The 15,400-nt window shown below is 48.6% G+C and overlaps 1 protein-coding gene across 9 annotated transcripts in view; it reads left to right on the plus strand.

The window, feature by feature from the left end:
* The window catches only part of LOC146019720 (uncharacterized), a 121,810-nt gene that overhangs the window by 22,505 nt on the left and 83,905 nt on the right, over positions 1 to 15,400 (plus strand). For 7 of the 9 annotated variants that reach the window (XM_083152218.1, XM_083152223.1, XM_083152219.1 and 4 more), the window contains exons 4-17: positions 1,442 to 1,489; positions 3,366 to 3,413; positions 5,688 to 5,726; positions 6,322 to 6,363; positions 6,641 to 6,667; positions 7,355 to 7,396; positions 7,926 to 7,973; positions 8,821 to 8,847; positions 9,171 to 9,437; positions 10,978 to 11,019; positions 11,150 to 11,197; positions 11,501 to 11,527; positions 14,273 to 14,311; positions 14,784 to 14,843. In XM_083152218.1, coding sequence (XP_083008344.1) covers positions 1,442 to 1,489; positions 3,366 to 3,413; positions 5,688 to 5,726; positions 6,322 to 6,363; positions 6,641 to 6,667; positions 7,355 to 7,396; positions 7,926 to 7,973; positions 8,821 to 8,847; positions 9,171 to 9,437; positions 10,978 to 11,019; positions 11,150 to 11,197; positions 11,501 to 11,527; positions 14,273 to 14,311; positions 14,784 to 14,843 — 804 coding nt within the window. The remainder of the gene's footprint in view (positions 1 to 1,441; positions 1,490 to 3,365; positions 3,414 to 5,687; positions 5,727 to 6,321; positions 6,364 to 6,640; positions 6,668 to 7,354; positions 7,397 to 7,925; positions 7,974 to 8,820; positions 8,848 to 9,170; positions 9,438 to 10,977; positions 11,020 to 11,149; positions 11,198 to 11,500; positions 11,528 to 14,272; positions 14,312 to 14,783; positions 14,844 to 15,400) is intronic. The other 2 variants (XM_083152226.1, XM_083152222.1) reach the window with 2 other exon arrangements.

The following is a 15,400-nucleotide window of genomic DNA, read 5'->3' on the forward strand; positions in this document are numbered from 1 at the left end:
TACCCGCGATGCCCGCGATTACCGCGATGACCGCGATTTTTACCCACGACGACCGCGATTTCAATCGCTGGCGCCGTTCTAGGTAAAGAGTACCGTCATATCTATAGGATTCCCTTAGTGGCTGCATCCAGTTATAGTCACATCTATAGGATTCCCTCAGTGGCTGCATCCAGTTATAGTCACATCTGTAGGATTCCCTTAGTGGCTGCATCCAGTTATAGTCACATCTGTAGGATTCCCTTAGTGGCTGCATCCAGTTATAGTCACATCTATAGGATTCCCTCAGTGACTGCATCCAGTTATAGTCATATCTATAGGATTCCCTTAGTGGCTGCATCCAGTTATAGTCATATCTATAGGATTCCCTTAGTGGCTGCATCCAGTTATAGTCACATCTATAGGATTCCCTTAGTGGCTGCATCCAGTTATAGTCATATCTATAGGATTCCCTCAGTGGCTGCATCCAGTTATAGTCATATCTATAGGATTCCCTTAGTGGCTGCATCCAGTTATAGTCATATCTATAGGATTCCCTTAGTGGCTGCATCCAGTTATAGTCACATCTATAGGATTCCCTCAGTGGCTGCATCCAGTTATAGTCACATCTGTAGGATTCCCTTAGTGGCTGCATCCAGTTATAGTCATATCTATAGGATTCCCTTAGTGGCTGCATCCAGTTATAGTCATATCTATAGGATTCCCTTAGTGGCTGCATCCAGTTGTAATCATATCTGTAGGATTCCCTTAGTGGCTGCATCCAGTTATAGTCACATCTATAGGATTCCCTTAGTGGCTGCATCCAGTTATAGTCACATCTATAGGATTCCCTCAGTGGCTGCATCCAGTTATAGTCACATCTATAGGATTCCCTTAGTGGCTGCATCCAGTTATAGTCACATCTGTAGGATTCCCTTAGTGGCTGCATCCAGTTTTGATGTATATTCAGTAACAGTAGTTGCTGTAATCTCCCCACCGGCAATGAGTTCCAGAATGTTACTGCTCTAATGGTGAAGAATCCTCTTCTTAATTCAGTACGGAATCTCGTTTCCTCGAGCCTCAGTACATGCCCGCGTGTCCTAAGTATAGGCCTGTTACTGACCAATCATCTCCCAGTTCCATATCATTCCCAATCCTGTATGTGAACCTTAGGGCCTGTGCCCTGTGCGGTTGCCCTTGACGTCTGTGTCCCGTGCGGTTGCCCTTGGCGTCTGTGCCCCATGCGGTTGCCCTTGGCGTCTGTGCCCCATGCAGTTGCCCTTGGCGTCTGTGCCCGTGCAGTTGACCTTAGCATCTGTGCCCCATGCTGTTGCCCTTGGCTTCTGTGACCCATGCGGTTGCCCTTGGTGTTTGTGCCCTGTGCCGTTGCCCTTGGCGTCTGCGCCCCGTGTAGTAGACTACTGCTCTAGCTGCTGAATAATAAGTCTGTTATTTCTGCACACAGGAAAGTACCCCCAATACCCAGCTCAGGGGTATCAGCAGGGTCCAACTGGTAAGTAGCACACTGGGTCCCAGTAATACATGTGCAGATTATAGGGCGGGCAGACTGGCTCCCAGTTATACACGTGCAGATTACAGGGCGGTCAGACTGGCTCCCAGTTATACACGTGCAGATTACAGGGCGGTCAGACTGGCTCCCAGTTATACACGTGCAGATTACAGGGCGGGCAGACTGGCCCCCAGTTATACACGTGCAGATTACAGGGCGGGCAGACTGGCCCCCAGTTATACACGTGCAGATTACAGGGCGGTCAGACTGGCTCCCAGTAATACACGTGCAGATTACAGGGCGGTCAGACTGGCTCCCAGTTATACACGTGCAGATTACAGGGCGGTCAGACTGGCCCCCAGTTGTACACATGCAGATTACAGGGCGGTCACCCTGGCTCCCAGTTATACATGTGCAGATTACAGGGCGGTCAGACTGGCCCCCAGTTGTACACATGCAGATTACAGGGCGGTCACACTGGCTTCCAGTTATACACGTGCAGGTTACAGGGCGGTCAGACTGGCCCCCAGTTATACACGTGCAGGTAACAGGGCGGTCAGACTGGCTCCCAGTTATACACGTGCAGGTTACAGGGCGGTCAGACTGGCTCCCAGTTATACACGTGAAGGTTACAGGGCGGTCAGACTGGCTCCCAGTTATACACGTGCAGGTTACAGGGCGGTCAGACTGGCTCCCAGTTATACACGTGCAGATTACAGGGCAGTCAGACTGGCTCCCAGTTATACACATGCAGGTTACAGGGCGGTTCAGACTGGCTCCCAGTTATACACGTGCAGGTTAGAGGGCGGTCAGACTGGCCCCCAGTTATACACGTGCAGATTACAGGGCGGTCAGACTGGCCCCCAGTTGTACACATGCAGATTACAGGGCGGTCACACTGGCTCCCAGTTATACACGTGCAGATTACAGACTGGCCCCCAGTTATACACGTGCAGGTTACAGGGCGGTCACACTGGCCCCCAGTTATACACGTGCAGGTTACAGGGCGGTCACACTGGCTCCCAGTTATACACGTGCAGATTACAGGGCGGTCAGACTGGCTCCCAGTTATACACGTGCAGATTACAGGGCGGTCAGACTGGCTCCCAGTTATACACGTGCAGGTTACAGGGCGGTCAGACTGGCTCCCAGTTATACACATGCAGGTTACAGGGCGGTTCAGACTGGCTCCCAGTTATACACGTGCAGGTTAGAGGGCGGTCAGACTGGCCCCCAGTTATACACGTGCAGATTACAGGGCGGTCAGACTGGCTCCCAGTTATACACGTGCAGGCTACAGGGCGGTCAGACTGGCTCCCAGTTATACACGTGCAGGTTACAGGGCGGTCAGACTGGCTCCCAGTTATACACGTGCAGATTACAGGGCAGTCAGACTGGCTCCCAGTTATACACATGCAGGTTACAGGGCGGTTCAGACTGGCTCCCAGTTATACACGTGCAGGTTAGAGGGCGGTCAGACTGGCTCCCAGTTATACACGTGCAGATTACAGGGCGGTCAGACTGGCTCCCAGTTATACACGTGCAGATTACAGGGCGGTCACACTGGCTCCCAGTTATACACGTGCAGGTTATAGGGCGGTCAGACTGGCTCCCAGTTATACACGTGCAGATTATAGGGCGGTCAGACTGGCTCCCAGTTATACACGTGCAGTTTACAGGGTGGTCAGACTGGCTCCCAGTTATACACGTGCAGATTACAGGGCGGTCAGACTGGCTCCCAGTTGTACACATGCAGATTACAGGGCGGTCAGACTGGCTCCCAGTTATACATGTGCAGATTACAGGGCGGTCAGACTGGCTCCCAGTTATACACATGCAGGTTACAGGGCGGTCAGTGATCATGTCGTCTCCTCCTCAGGTCTCCGTAATGGGTATGGAGGATTAGGTGTCAAACCCAGGAAGTCAGGTGAGTCTCATTTTATTGTCGCCCCATATTATTGTCACCCCATATCAATAGTGCCCCATATTATTGTCACCCCATATTATTGTCACCCCAGATTATTGTCACCCCATATTATTAGTGCTCCATCTTATTGTCACCCCATGTCATTAGTGCCCCATCTTATTGTCCCCCCATATCATTAGTGCCCCATATTATTGTCACCCCATATTATTAGTGCCCCATATTATTAGTGCCCCATCTTATGTCACCCCATAATATTAATGCTGCGTCTTATTGTCACCCCATTTTATTAGTGCCCTATTTTATGTAACCCCATTTAATTAGTGCCCCATCTTATTGTCACCCCATTTTATTAGTGCCCCATCTTATTGTCACCCCATATTATTAGTGTCCCATCTTATTGTCACCCCATATTATTAGCGCCCAATTATCGCCTTATTATCACAACATTTTATGATTGCCGCATATTACCTGTGGTTACCTGCTCCCCTGTCACACCCGTCTCATTGCTGTATTGTGATGTCATGTTACCTGCTCCTCTCTTACACCCGTCTCACTGCTGTATAGTGATGTCATGTTACCTGCTCCTCTCTTACACCCGTCTCACTGCTGTATAGTGATGTCATGTTACCTGCTCCTCTCTTACACCTGTCTCATTGCTGTATAGTGATGTCATGTTAACTGCTCCTCTGTTACACCTGTTTCATTGCTGTATAGTGATGTCATGTTACCTGCTCCTCTGTCACACCCGTCTCATTGCTGTATAGTGATGTCATGTTACTTGCTCCTCTGTTACACCTGTCTCATTGCTGTATAGTGATGTCATGTTACCTGCTCCTCTGTTACACCCGTCTCATTGCTGTATAGTGATGTCATATTTCCTGCTCCTCTGTTACACCCGTCTCATTGCTGTATAGTGATGTCATATTTCCTGCTCCTCTCTTACACCTGTCTCATTGCTGTATAGTGATGTCATGTTAACTGCTCCTCTGTTACACCCGTCTCATTGCTGTATAGTGATGTCATATTTCCTGCTCCTCTGTTACACCCGTCTCATTGCTGTATAGTGATGTCATGTTACCTGCTCCTCTCTTACACCCGTCTCACTGCTGTATAGTGATGTCATGTTACCTGCTCCTCTCTTACACCTGTCTCATTGCTGTATAGTGATGTTATGTTAACTGCTCCTCTCTTACACCTGTCTCATTGCTGTATAGTGGTGTCATGTTACCTGCTCCTCTGTTACACCCGTCTCATTGCTGTATAGTGATGTCATGTTACCTGCTCCTCTGTTACACCCGTCTCATTGCTGTATAGTGGTGTCATGTTACCTGCTCCTCTGTTACACCCGTCTCATTGCTGTATAGTGATGTCATGTTACCTGCTCCTCTGTTACACCCCTCTCATTGCTGTATAGTGGTGTCATGTTACCTGCTCCTCTGTTACACCCCTCTCATTGCTGTATAGTGATGTCATGTTACCTGCTCCTCTGTTACACCCGTCTCATTGCTGTATAGTGGTGTCATGTTACCTGCTCCTCTGTTACACCCCTCTCATTGCTGTATAGTGATGTCATGTTACCTGCTCCTCTGTTACACCCCTCTCATTGCTGTATAGTGATGTCATGTTACCTGCTCCTCTGTTACACCCGTCTCATTGCTGTATAGTGATGTCATGTTACCTGCTCCTCTGTTACACCCGTCTCATTGCTGTATAGTGATGTCATGTTACCTGCTCCTCTGTTACACCCGTCTCATTGCTGTATAGTGATGTCATGTTACCTGCTCCTCTGTTACACCTGTCTCATTGCTGTATAGTGATGTCATGTTAACTGCTCCTCTGTTACACCTGTCTCATTGCTGTATAGTGATGTCATGTTACCTGCTCCTCTGTTACACCCGTCTCATTGCTGTATAGTGATGTCATATTTCCTGCTCCTCTCTTACACCCGTCTCATTGCTGTATAGTGATGTCATATTTCCTGCTCCTCTTACACCCGTCTCATTGCTGTATAGTGATGTCATGTTAACTGCTCCTCTGTTACACCTGTCTCATTGCTGTATAGTGATGTCATGTTACCTGCTCCTCTGTTACACCCGTCTCATTGCTGTATAGTGATGTCATATTTCCTGCTCCTCTGTTACACCCGTCTCATTGCTGTATAGTGATGTCATATTTCCTGCTCCTCTGTTACACCCGTCTCATTGCTGTATAGTGATGTCATATTTCCTGCTCCTCTCTTACATACATCTTATTGCTCTGTATACCCATGTACAGGTCAAGGACAGATCCCTCAGTCTGCCAAGCAGAAGACAGGTAACTATATGACTTTACATCTGTATGTCCTTCCTCTGTATATGGTAGGGATAAATCTGCACCTCTACACTGTAGGAGTCATAGGCACCAGAACAGGCTTGGTAGCCTGCAGCTGATATAGAGATGCCAGGGAATCTGGTAACCTTAGATGGAATTACAATAGCGCTTGTGGTTCCAGGGTACAAAGTGTAAATGTTATGTCTCTAGGCAATGTCCACCTCACCATTCTCTTATCCCCTGAGCCTGGGTCACCCATACTTATTCCCCTTACCCTGGTGCTGTGTCACCCACCTTACAGGTGGCCACATATGGTGAGATGCTGCAACCATTATTATGGAACCGATGTAATCAGTAGCACGATTTGTCTCAAATGATGGGCAATCTTATAAAATTTGCCTTTTTTCGGAAGATTATTCTCACATTTTTGGAGCCAATTACACGGCTTTCATCACCCTGATGCCGGATTATTATACCCCTTCATTATCATCCCCATGCTGAATGCCCATGTCACCTCTTGGCGCTCATTCTGTACATGCACCCTATATGGTTTTATCTTCATGCTGCTAAAGCCTTGTGGTGTTTACATTCCTTCTAGGTTACGCAAATGGAAATTACCCCAGAAACATTCTTGGCCAAGGTAAGATCAAGAAGTCAGCAGACACTGGGGCAAGTAATTCACCAATAGTACATCCCACCGAACATACACTCCAACTAACCTATCCTGGTACCATACTATTACACCCAATACAGACATAGATCTATATACATGAGAGGACTATAAAGTTCTATTAACCTTCAGCATATTCAACAGCCTGTCAGTCCTGTCAGCATCTCCTGTATGTTATGTACAAAATAATTCTATGTGTGTGTGTGTATAATTCTAACTGCTATATATATATATTGATGTGTTACAGGATTAGGAACAAAGCAATACAAAGCAGGTATTAGCCCTTCTTATGTCTCCTATGTCTAGCCAAGTAGTCTCTGTAGCGGTGATACAGCAATGGGACATGTCTTTGTGCCTCAATAGGCTACATTTCTGGTGGTACAGAATTGGGACACATCATTGTTCCTCAATAGGAGAGATTTCCGGTGGTATTTTAATGGACACATTAATGTGCCTCAAAAGGGGAGGTTTCTGGTGGAACGGCAATGGGACTCTTTACTATGTCTCAAAAGGAGAGATTTCTGGTGGTAAGGCAATAGGGCACAATATTGTACCTCAAAATGAGAGATTTCTGGTGGTATATCAATGGGACACATCATTGTGACTCAAAATGAGAGATTTCTGGTGGTATATTTATGAGACAGACCAACATGCCTCAAAAGGGAAGATTTCTGTTGGTATGGCAATGGGACACAATATTATGCCTTAATAGGGGAAATTTCTGGATGTACGGCAATGGGACACATTATTATACCTAAATATGATAGATTTTAGTCAGAACAGGATTGCTGTAATGTTATAAAATCCAGATGATATGGTCACAACTCTATCGAGCCAGCAGAAGGTATTTTGGAGTAAAGTGTCCTGCCGGTGTCCTTTACCCCTAGGTGCAATGTTTTGTCTTATTGCTGCCTCTCTCTTCCTCACCTACACCCCTCTCATTCCCACACTATCTCTGCAGGGTACGGAGCTGGAGGATACCCAAACATGGCAGCACAAGGAGGTAATGTCCCAGCTATGGACTTGTTCTTCTCCATCCTGCCTCCCAACCCATCATACATAGCCATATGTAGTTGGTGAGGGTCACCAATAAGCCACTGAGCCCACAAACATTCCAGCCTACCATGTACTGTATAGACTATACTAGGCTTTAGGGTTTATACAGTGGCGTAACAATAGTGCCGCAGACCCCGCAACAATGGGGAGGAGCTGACTAAGTGTGGGCACCGGAGATCTGCGGGGCTATTGTTGCGCTGCCACCTGCCGCCGTATCTGTGGTGGTGGCCTCCTCTAGCATTCTTAAAAATAATCTGCTATTAGGGGGCGGACATTTTGTGAGGGACATTTTTCATAAGGAGGCAGGAGGAGCGCTGTGACGCAGACTAGTAGATCTGCGTGTCCCGGCCACAGACCAGACGCGGACGGGTAAGGCATAGATGGGTCTTAACCTGGCGAGAGGGAGCTAAATTTGTTTAGGCTACTGGGCTTATATAAACTGTGTATATGTTATTTACTTTCTTTTGCCTCTGTAGGATATGGGAATGGAGCTGCCAAGTATCCCAGTAACATCCCCCAGCAAGGTACCATTCTGCATAATACACACATTAATATATACTGTATATATATATATATATATATATATATATATATATATATATATATATATATATAGTTGGTGGGGTTGCGGCCTGGCACTCTCCACAACGTGACAACTGCCCCGGTGCCTTCACACAATATAGATATCTGAACAAAGTACAGGCGGCACTCGGAGGTCTTTGGCAAAAAAGTGTATTTGGAAAAATAAAGCTGACGTTTCGGAGCAGCGCTCCTTCTTCAAAAGCTGGTAGGTGAGATGTCTCACCTACCAGCTTTTGAAGAAGGAGCGCTGCTCCGAAACGTCAGCTTTATTTTTCCAAATACACTTTTTTGCCAAAGACCTCCGAGTGCCGCCTGTACTTTGTTCAGATATATATATATATATATATATATATACAGAGTACAACAACACTCACCATCCCTGCGAATGGGGTGCAAGCAGCACTTACCATTCCCAAGTTGGGGTGAAGTGGTCTGTGACCACATGCTCTAATAAATATAAATACAGGGACTCAACACTCTCCATAATGAACTAACTCACCTTAGTATACAATTAATCAAATAATCAAATAAATAATGGGGTTTTAGTTCATGAATTGATCAATGCATTTAAGCTTGCAGCCCATCGCCAAGGGACCCCATTTCACTGCAAGTCCTATACTAACAATTGTCTCTCAAGGGCCTCAATATATATATATATATATATATATATATATATATATATACACACAAACGGCGGGACATATAATATTATATAATCATATGGCTAGATCCTTTATGTACGATTATTGATTTTAGAAATGATTATAATTACAATTATTGTACTTTTAGGTTATGCAGGAAAACCCCCCAAGTCAGGTACTGGTATAATGGTTACTTCTTTTTGTATCTTCCCCCTATTTGGGTTCCGTGCATCCTGTCCAACCATTTCTCTCTAACCATCTATATGATGTCCTATAGAGTCTGCCTGACGAGCAGTACTAATGATCCTGTGTATAGCACAAAGGTGGTTATAGCACCGTATTCTAATTCCAGGGGAAGCAACCACGAAGGCTTCAGTGCCGCTTTCTCTAGTTATTTTCAGATGTGCTACTGACATTTGGGAACATGTATGACTCATGTGGCCCTCTCTGTAACCTTCTTTACAACCTATTCTCATCAGTCTGACACCCCCTCTTCAGGTTTCGGAGCCGGGAGCTATCCTCAGTTTGGAGCCCAGGCCGCAGGTTACGGAGCGGGGAGCTATCCACAGTATGGAGCCCAATCTGCAGGCTATGGAGCGGGAAGCTACCCACAGTATGGAGCCCAAGGTGCTGGCTATGGAGCGGAGAGCTACCCACAGTATGGAGCCCAAGCTGCAGGCTATGGTGCCGGGAGCTATCCACAGTATGGAGCCCAAGCTGCAGGCTATGGAGCGGGGAGCTATCCACAGATTGGAGACCAAGCAGGTATTGGGTCAAGTCTTCCCATTCCTTCAGTAACTGCTCTACCAACCACTGCATCTGCTCTCCGTGTGCCAGGCCAGTGGCATGCCATGTCCAGGTGAAGCCGAGAAATACAGTACAGATGGAGAGCATCTCATTGTTGCCTGGCTGGGCAGCGGGTCCCTGCCCGTCTCCGCTTTAGGGAGACAGAGACAGGCAGGGTTAGGGGGGGGGGGGTCAGGGCAGTGGTGAAGACCGGCTCTGTTGGCGGGAAAGGCAGCGGATGGCAGCGGGGAGCTCCGTCGTCACGGGGTGGGAGCTGGCAGGGGCTGGTGATAGTTTCGCCAGCCCCTGCAAGAACAAGGCCGGCTCCATCTGTATGTCCATTTGCAAAATCTGGGGACTGGAGGAGAAAATGGGAGTTATGAATTTCCTGCAGGGCCGGCTCTACCACTAGGCAGCTTTAGGCAGCTGCCTAGGGCGCCAGGTTCTAGGGTGGCGCCACCAAGTCTGCCTATCAAAAAATCAAGGATTTCTGTGAGGATCCTTGTTGTACTTAATGCAGGTGGTTCATGTGGAACCTCTACAACCTCACCTCCATACTTTCTCATGAGACATACTTCCTATGTTGCTGCCCTCTCTTCCTGTACTCTGTTGTGGGTGGCAAAGGGGAGGGTGCTGGGGGCCTCCAGAAAAAGCATGGGTTTTGCCCACCTACATGGGGGCTGGGAGGACCACTGAATTTTGGGAGGCTCCCTGCCATTCCAGAATGTTAGGCAAGCATGTATTAAGGGGTTGGAAAATGGTTATTGGTGGCAGTATGGGGGGGGGGGGGGCAATAGGTCGAAGTTTTGCCTAGGGCGCTGAGAAGCCTTACACCGGCCCTGATTTCCTGTGAGAATGGTCTTCATATAATCCCAATGGAACCATTGGAGATTTCCAACTAGACAGGTGGAGAGAGTGAATGTTGGAGATGGCTGTACATGGGGGAGAGAGATGATGGAGAAGGGTGTGAGAGGGGATATTACTATGTACTACCAACATGTAGAGAAAGGAAGTGACCTGGTATATGAAAGGATGAATGAGAGGAAGGATGGTGGCAGTAGCTTCATATGTAATTGGGGTCTGAGAGAAGTTCAGGGTCTCTGCATGGGTGGCATTGATGGGTTACGTATGAGTGAGGTGATGGTGACACATCCATTAACTCATAAGAACTGGTAAGATGTCTGGTGTTTGCTGAGAGATGGAAGCGGCGGTTCTGGAACCTCTTCCTCTGCCCAGCTCTATGTGGTCTGTGTCTGTGCTCTATGTGGTCTGTATCTGTGCTCTATGTGGTCTGTATCTGTGCTCTATGTGGTCTGTGTCTGTGCTCTATGTGGTCTGTGTCTGTCCTCTATGTGGACTTTATCTGTGCTCTATGTGGTCTGTGTCTGTGCTCTATGTGGTCTGTGTCTGTGCTCTATGTGGTCTCTTTAGTTAATGTATTATATACTTAGAGGACAACCTGACATGACACCACGTGTTACTGCTTTCATTGACCTCTGTTATGACTCTGTGTTGGCAGGTTATGGAGCAGGAAGCTACCCGCAGATTGGCGCCCAAGCTGGTACTGTCCTTGTTCCTTTTTCTCCTCTCTGGTCCTGTATCTGTAGTTTACTTTCTCCAACCTCGCTGACTCTTCTTCCATCAGCCATTCTTACATATGACAAGCAACTTTCATATCTTTCTGTCTTTAGGGTATGGAAACGGAGGTGGACAATACCCCAGCAATGTGCAGCAACCAGGTACCAGTCTTCTCACACTCTGCCATGCCTGGGTCACGCCAAGCACACAGCTCTGCATAATTCTGTGCCATTGATCTCAAATAACCTCTGACCTGTAGTTCACTAATTTGCTAGATGCGGGTGATTGGGGGAATCAGGCAAAGCTCATGTATATTAGGAGATCCCGCTGTTACAAGAGGTTATATCCGTGTTAATGGGAGAACTGACTACTCCTAAGATGTCAGTCTAAGATCATGTACTCTACAGACTCCATCTTCTCAGGGTGGATGGTGCCCTCACTGATTACATGTCTCTCCATTTTAGGATATGGGGCAAAACCTTCCAAAGCAGGTATAGCATGTATACTCATATAGAGTATCTACCATCTACGTCTGGGGAACCCTGTCCTTCCTCATCCCTCTCCATGTGTGTCACTCCCCTCACCTGCATATGACCCTATCTACCATCTCCCTCTGGTGTACTCTGACCTTCCTCATACCTCTCCATGTGTGTCCCTCCCCTCACCTGTCTATGGAGCTATGTACCATCTCCATGTGGGCAACCCTGTCCTTCCTCATCCCTCCCCATGTGTGTCATTCCCCTCACCTGTCTATGGAGCTATTTCCCATCTCCCTCTGGGGAACCCTGTCCTTCCTCATCCCTCCCCATGTGTGTCCCTCCCTCACCTGTCTATGGAGCTATTTCCCATCTCCCTCTGGGGAACCCTGTCCTTCCTCATCTCTTTCCATGTGTGTCCCTCCCTCACCTGTCTATGGCCCTGTCTACCATCTCCCTCTGGGGAACCCTGTCCTTCCTCATCCCTCTCCGTGTGTGTCCCTCCCTCACCTGTCTATGGTCCTACTGTATCTTCCATATCCTTCTGGTGAACCCTCTCCTTCCTCATCCCTCCCCATGTGTGTCATTCCCCTCACCTATCTATGGCCCTATTTCCCATCTCCCTCTGGCAAACCCTGTCCTTCCTCATCCCTCCCCATGTGTGTCCGTCCCATCGCCTGTCTATGGCCCTATTTCCCATCTCCCTCTGGGGAACCCTGTCCTTCCTCATCCCTCTCCATGTGTGTCATTCCCCTCACCTGTCTATGGAGCTATTTCCCATCTGCCTCTGGGGAACCCTGTCCTTCCTCATCCCTCTCCATGATTGTCCCTCCCTCACCTGTCTATGGTCCTATCTACCATCTCCCTCTGGTGTACTCTGTACTTCCTCATCTCTTTCCATGTGTGTCCCTCCCATCACCTGTCTATGGAGCTATGTACCATCTCCATGTGGGCAACCCTGTTCTTCCTCATACCTCTCCATGTGTGTCCCTCCCTCACCTATCTATGGCCCTATTTCCCATCTCCCTCTGGGGAACCCTGTCCTTCCTCATCCCTCCCCATGTGTGTCCGTCCCATCGCCTGTCTATGGCCCTATTTCCCATCTCCCTCTGGGGAACCCTGTCCTTCCTCATCCCTCTCCATGTGTGTCATTCCCCTCACCTGTCTATGGAGCTATTTCCCATCTGCCTCTGGGGAACCCTGTCCTTCCTCATCCCTCTCCATGATTGTCCCTCCCTCACCTGTCTATGGTCCTATCTACCATCTCCCTCTGGTGTACTCTGTACTTCCTCATCTCTTTCCATGTGTGTCCCTCCCTCACCTGTCTATGGCCCTATTTCCCATCTCCCGTCCATCCTCATCTCTCTCCATGTGTGTCACTCCCCTCACCTGTCTATGGTCCTATCTACCATGTCCCTCTGGGGAACCCCGTCCTTCCTCATCCCTCTCCATGTGTGTCCCTCCCTCACCTGTCTATGGCCCTATTTCCCATCTGCCTCTGGGGAACCCTGTCCTTCCTCATCCCTCTCCATGTGTGTCCCTCCCTCACCTGTCTATGGTCCTACTGTATCTTCCATATCCTTCTAGTGAACCCTGTGCTTCCTCATCCCTTCCCATGTGTGTCATTCCCCTCACCTATCTATGGCCCTATTTCCCATCTCCCTCTGGGGAACCCTGTCCTTCCTCATCCCTCCCCATGTGTGTCCGTCCCATCACCTGTCTATGGAGCTATATCCCATCTCCCTCTGGGGAACCCTGTCCTTCCTCATCCCTCTCCATGTGTGTCATTCCCCTCACCTGTCTATGGCCCTATTTCACATCTCCCTCTGGGGAAACCTGTCCTTCCTCATCTCTCTCCATGTGTGTCACTCCCCTCACCTGTCTATGGTCCTATCTACCATATCCCTCTGGGGAACCCTGTCCTTCCTCATCTCTCCCCATGTGTGTCCCTCCCTCACCTGTCTATGGTCCTATCTACCATGTCCCTCTGGGGAACCCTGTCCTTCCTCATCCCTCTCCGTGTGTGTCCCTCCCTCACCTGTCTATGGTCCTACTGTATCTTCCATATCCTTCTGGTGAACCCTGTCCTTCCTCATCCCTCCCCATGTGTGTCCGTCCCATCACCTGTCTATGGAGCTATATCCCATCTCCCTCTGGGGAACCCTGTCCTTCCTCATCCCTCCCCATGTGTGTCCGTCCCATCACCTATCTATGGCCCTATTTCCCATCTCCCTCTGGGGAACCCTGTCCTTCCTCATCCCTCCCCATGTGTGTCCGTCCCATCACCTGTCTATGGAGCTATTTCCCATCTCCCTCTGGGGAACCCTGTGCTTCCTCATCTCTCTCCATGTGTGTCCGTCCCATCACCTGTCTATGGAGCTATGTACCATCTCCATGTGGGCAACCCTGTTCTTCCTCATACCTCTCCATGTGTGTCCCTCCCTCACCTGTCTATGGAGATATTTCCCATCTCCCTCTGGGGAACCCTGTCCTTCCTCATCCCTCCCCATGTGTGTCACTCCCCTCACCTGTCTATGGCTCTATCTACCATCTCCATGTGGGGAACCCTGTCCTTCCTCATCCCTCCCCATGTGTGTAACGCCTCTCACTTGTGTATTGCCCTAAGTTCCATCTGCCTCTGTGTGTCCCTTCTCTCACCCTCCCGATGCCAGATCCTCCATTAACCATGCATGGTTCTACACTGACCTTATCGTTTACATTGTACCTATCAATGTATTGTAGTAATTTCTGTGTCTGTAGGTCACGGAGCTGGAGGTTACCCAAATAATGCTCAAGGAGGTACGCCCCACCCTGTGCCCCTCACCCCTTTTCTATTTTCCCTCCAGTCTGTTACATTGTCTCAATCTCTGCCTGTAGGTTCTATGCTTCGGCCAATCCTCTTCTCCCAGGATATAGTGGCTAAATTCTAGTTTAGTAAAAGTGTGGAGCTGACACAGGAAGTAGCGCAGTACAATTGCAGATGATAAATTAACGGGCATGCATCCAGCTCTCAGCGTCTCTGTAGTCTCTCCTCGCCCATTCAGTACCAAGCCATGGGCACACACGCTCCCACTATTGCCCCAGTGCAGCTACAGAGCAGACTGCCTGTGTGGCACCCCACTCAGGGACATCTGATAGGAGCACTCATTCCGAGGGGGCATTGCCTCAGTCTGTCACTGTGTACATTTCGCACCATCCCCTTGCGCTGTCTGCCTCCCTCCCCTGTCCCGTCTTCCACTACAGTATTCATAGACTTGTGTTTCTCCTGCAGGCTACAAAAATGGAAACGTGGGTTATCCCAATAACGTCCAGCAGCAACAACAACAACAAGGTAACATTCCTGTTATGTGCAGTGTTATCCCATCACCGTGTAATACTCCGTGACCACAAGATGTCACACTCCTGATTCTGTATCAGGAACACATGTGCTGCACACATCCGCATGGCTGACCATATTATTAACCCTCTGAGTTCCAAGGGAATTTGTCAAAATAGGTGTGAAAAGTGGCAAGCAAACCTTTTTATTAAACTCTGAGTGTCAATGTTGCTGTAAGAGATCCTCAAAATATCCATTAAAAATGCCAGCATTGCTCGGCTGTGCTCGCAGGCTTACACTCTATAGGGATTAGTAATGCAGTATTATTTGTGCAATCCCAACAGAACAGTCAGGAAGGTTGGCGGTTACTTACTTTCTGCAGCGATTCAGTATTGTGAGGGGATAAATGCTCCGGCAGCCGTCCACAACATCCCCTAACACTGGTAAATGCTCCGGCAGCCGTCCACAACATCCCCTAACACTGGTAAATGCTCCGGCAGCCGTGCCCATCATCCCCTAACACTGGTAAATGCTCCGGCAGCCGTCCCCATCATCCCCTAACACTGGTAAAT

This window comes from Crinia signifera, chromosome 7, assembly GCF_055691185.1.
Source record: "Crinia signifera chromosome 7, ASM5569118v1, whole genome shotgun sequence".
Lineage (NCBI taxonomy): Eukaryota > Metazoa > Chordata > Amphibia > Anura > Myobatrachidae > Crinia > Crinia signifera.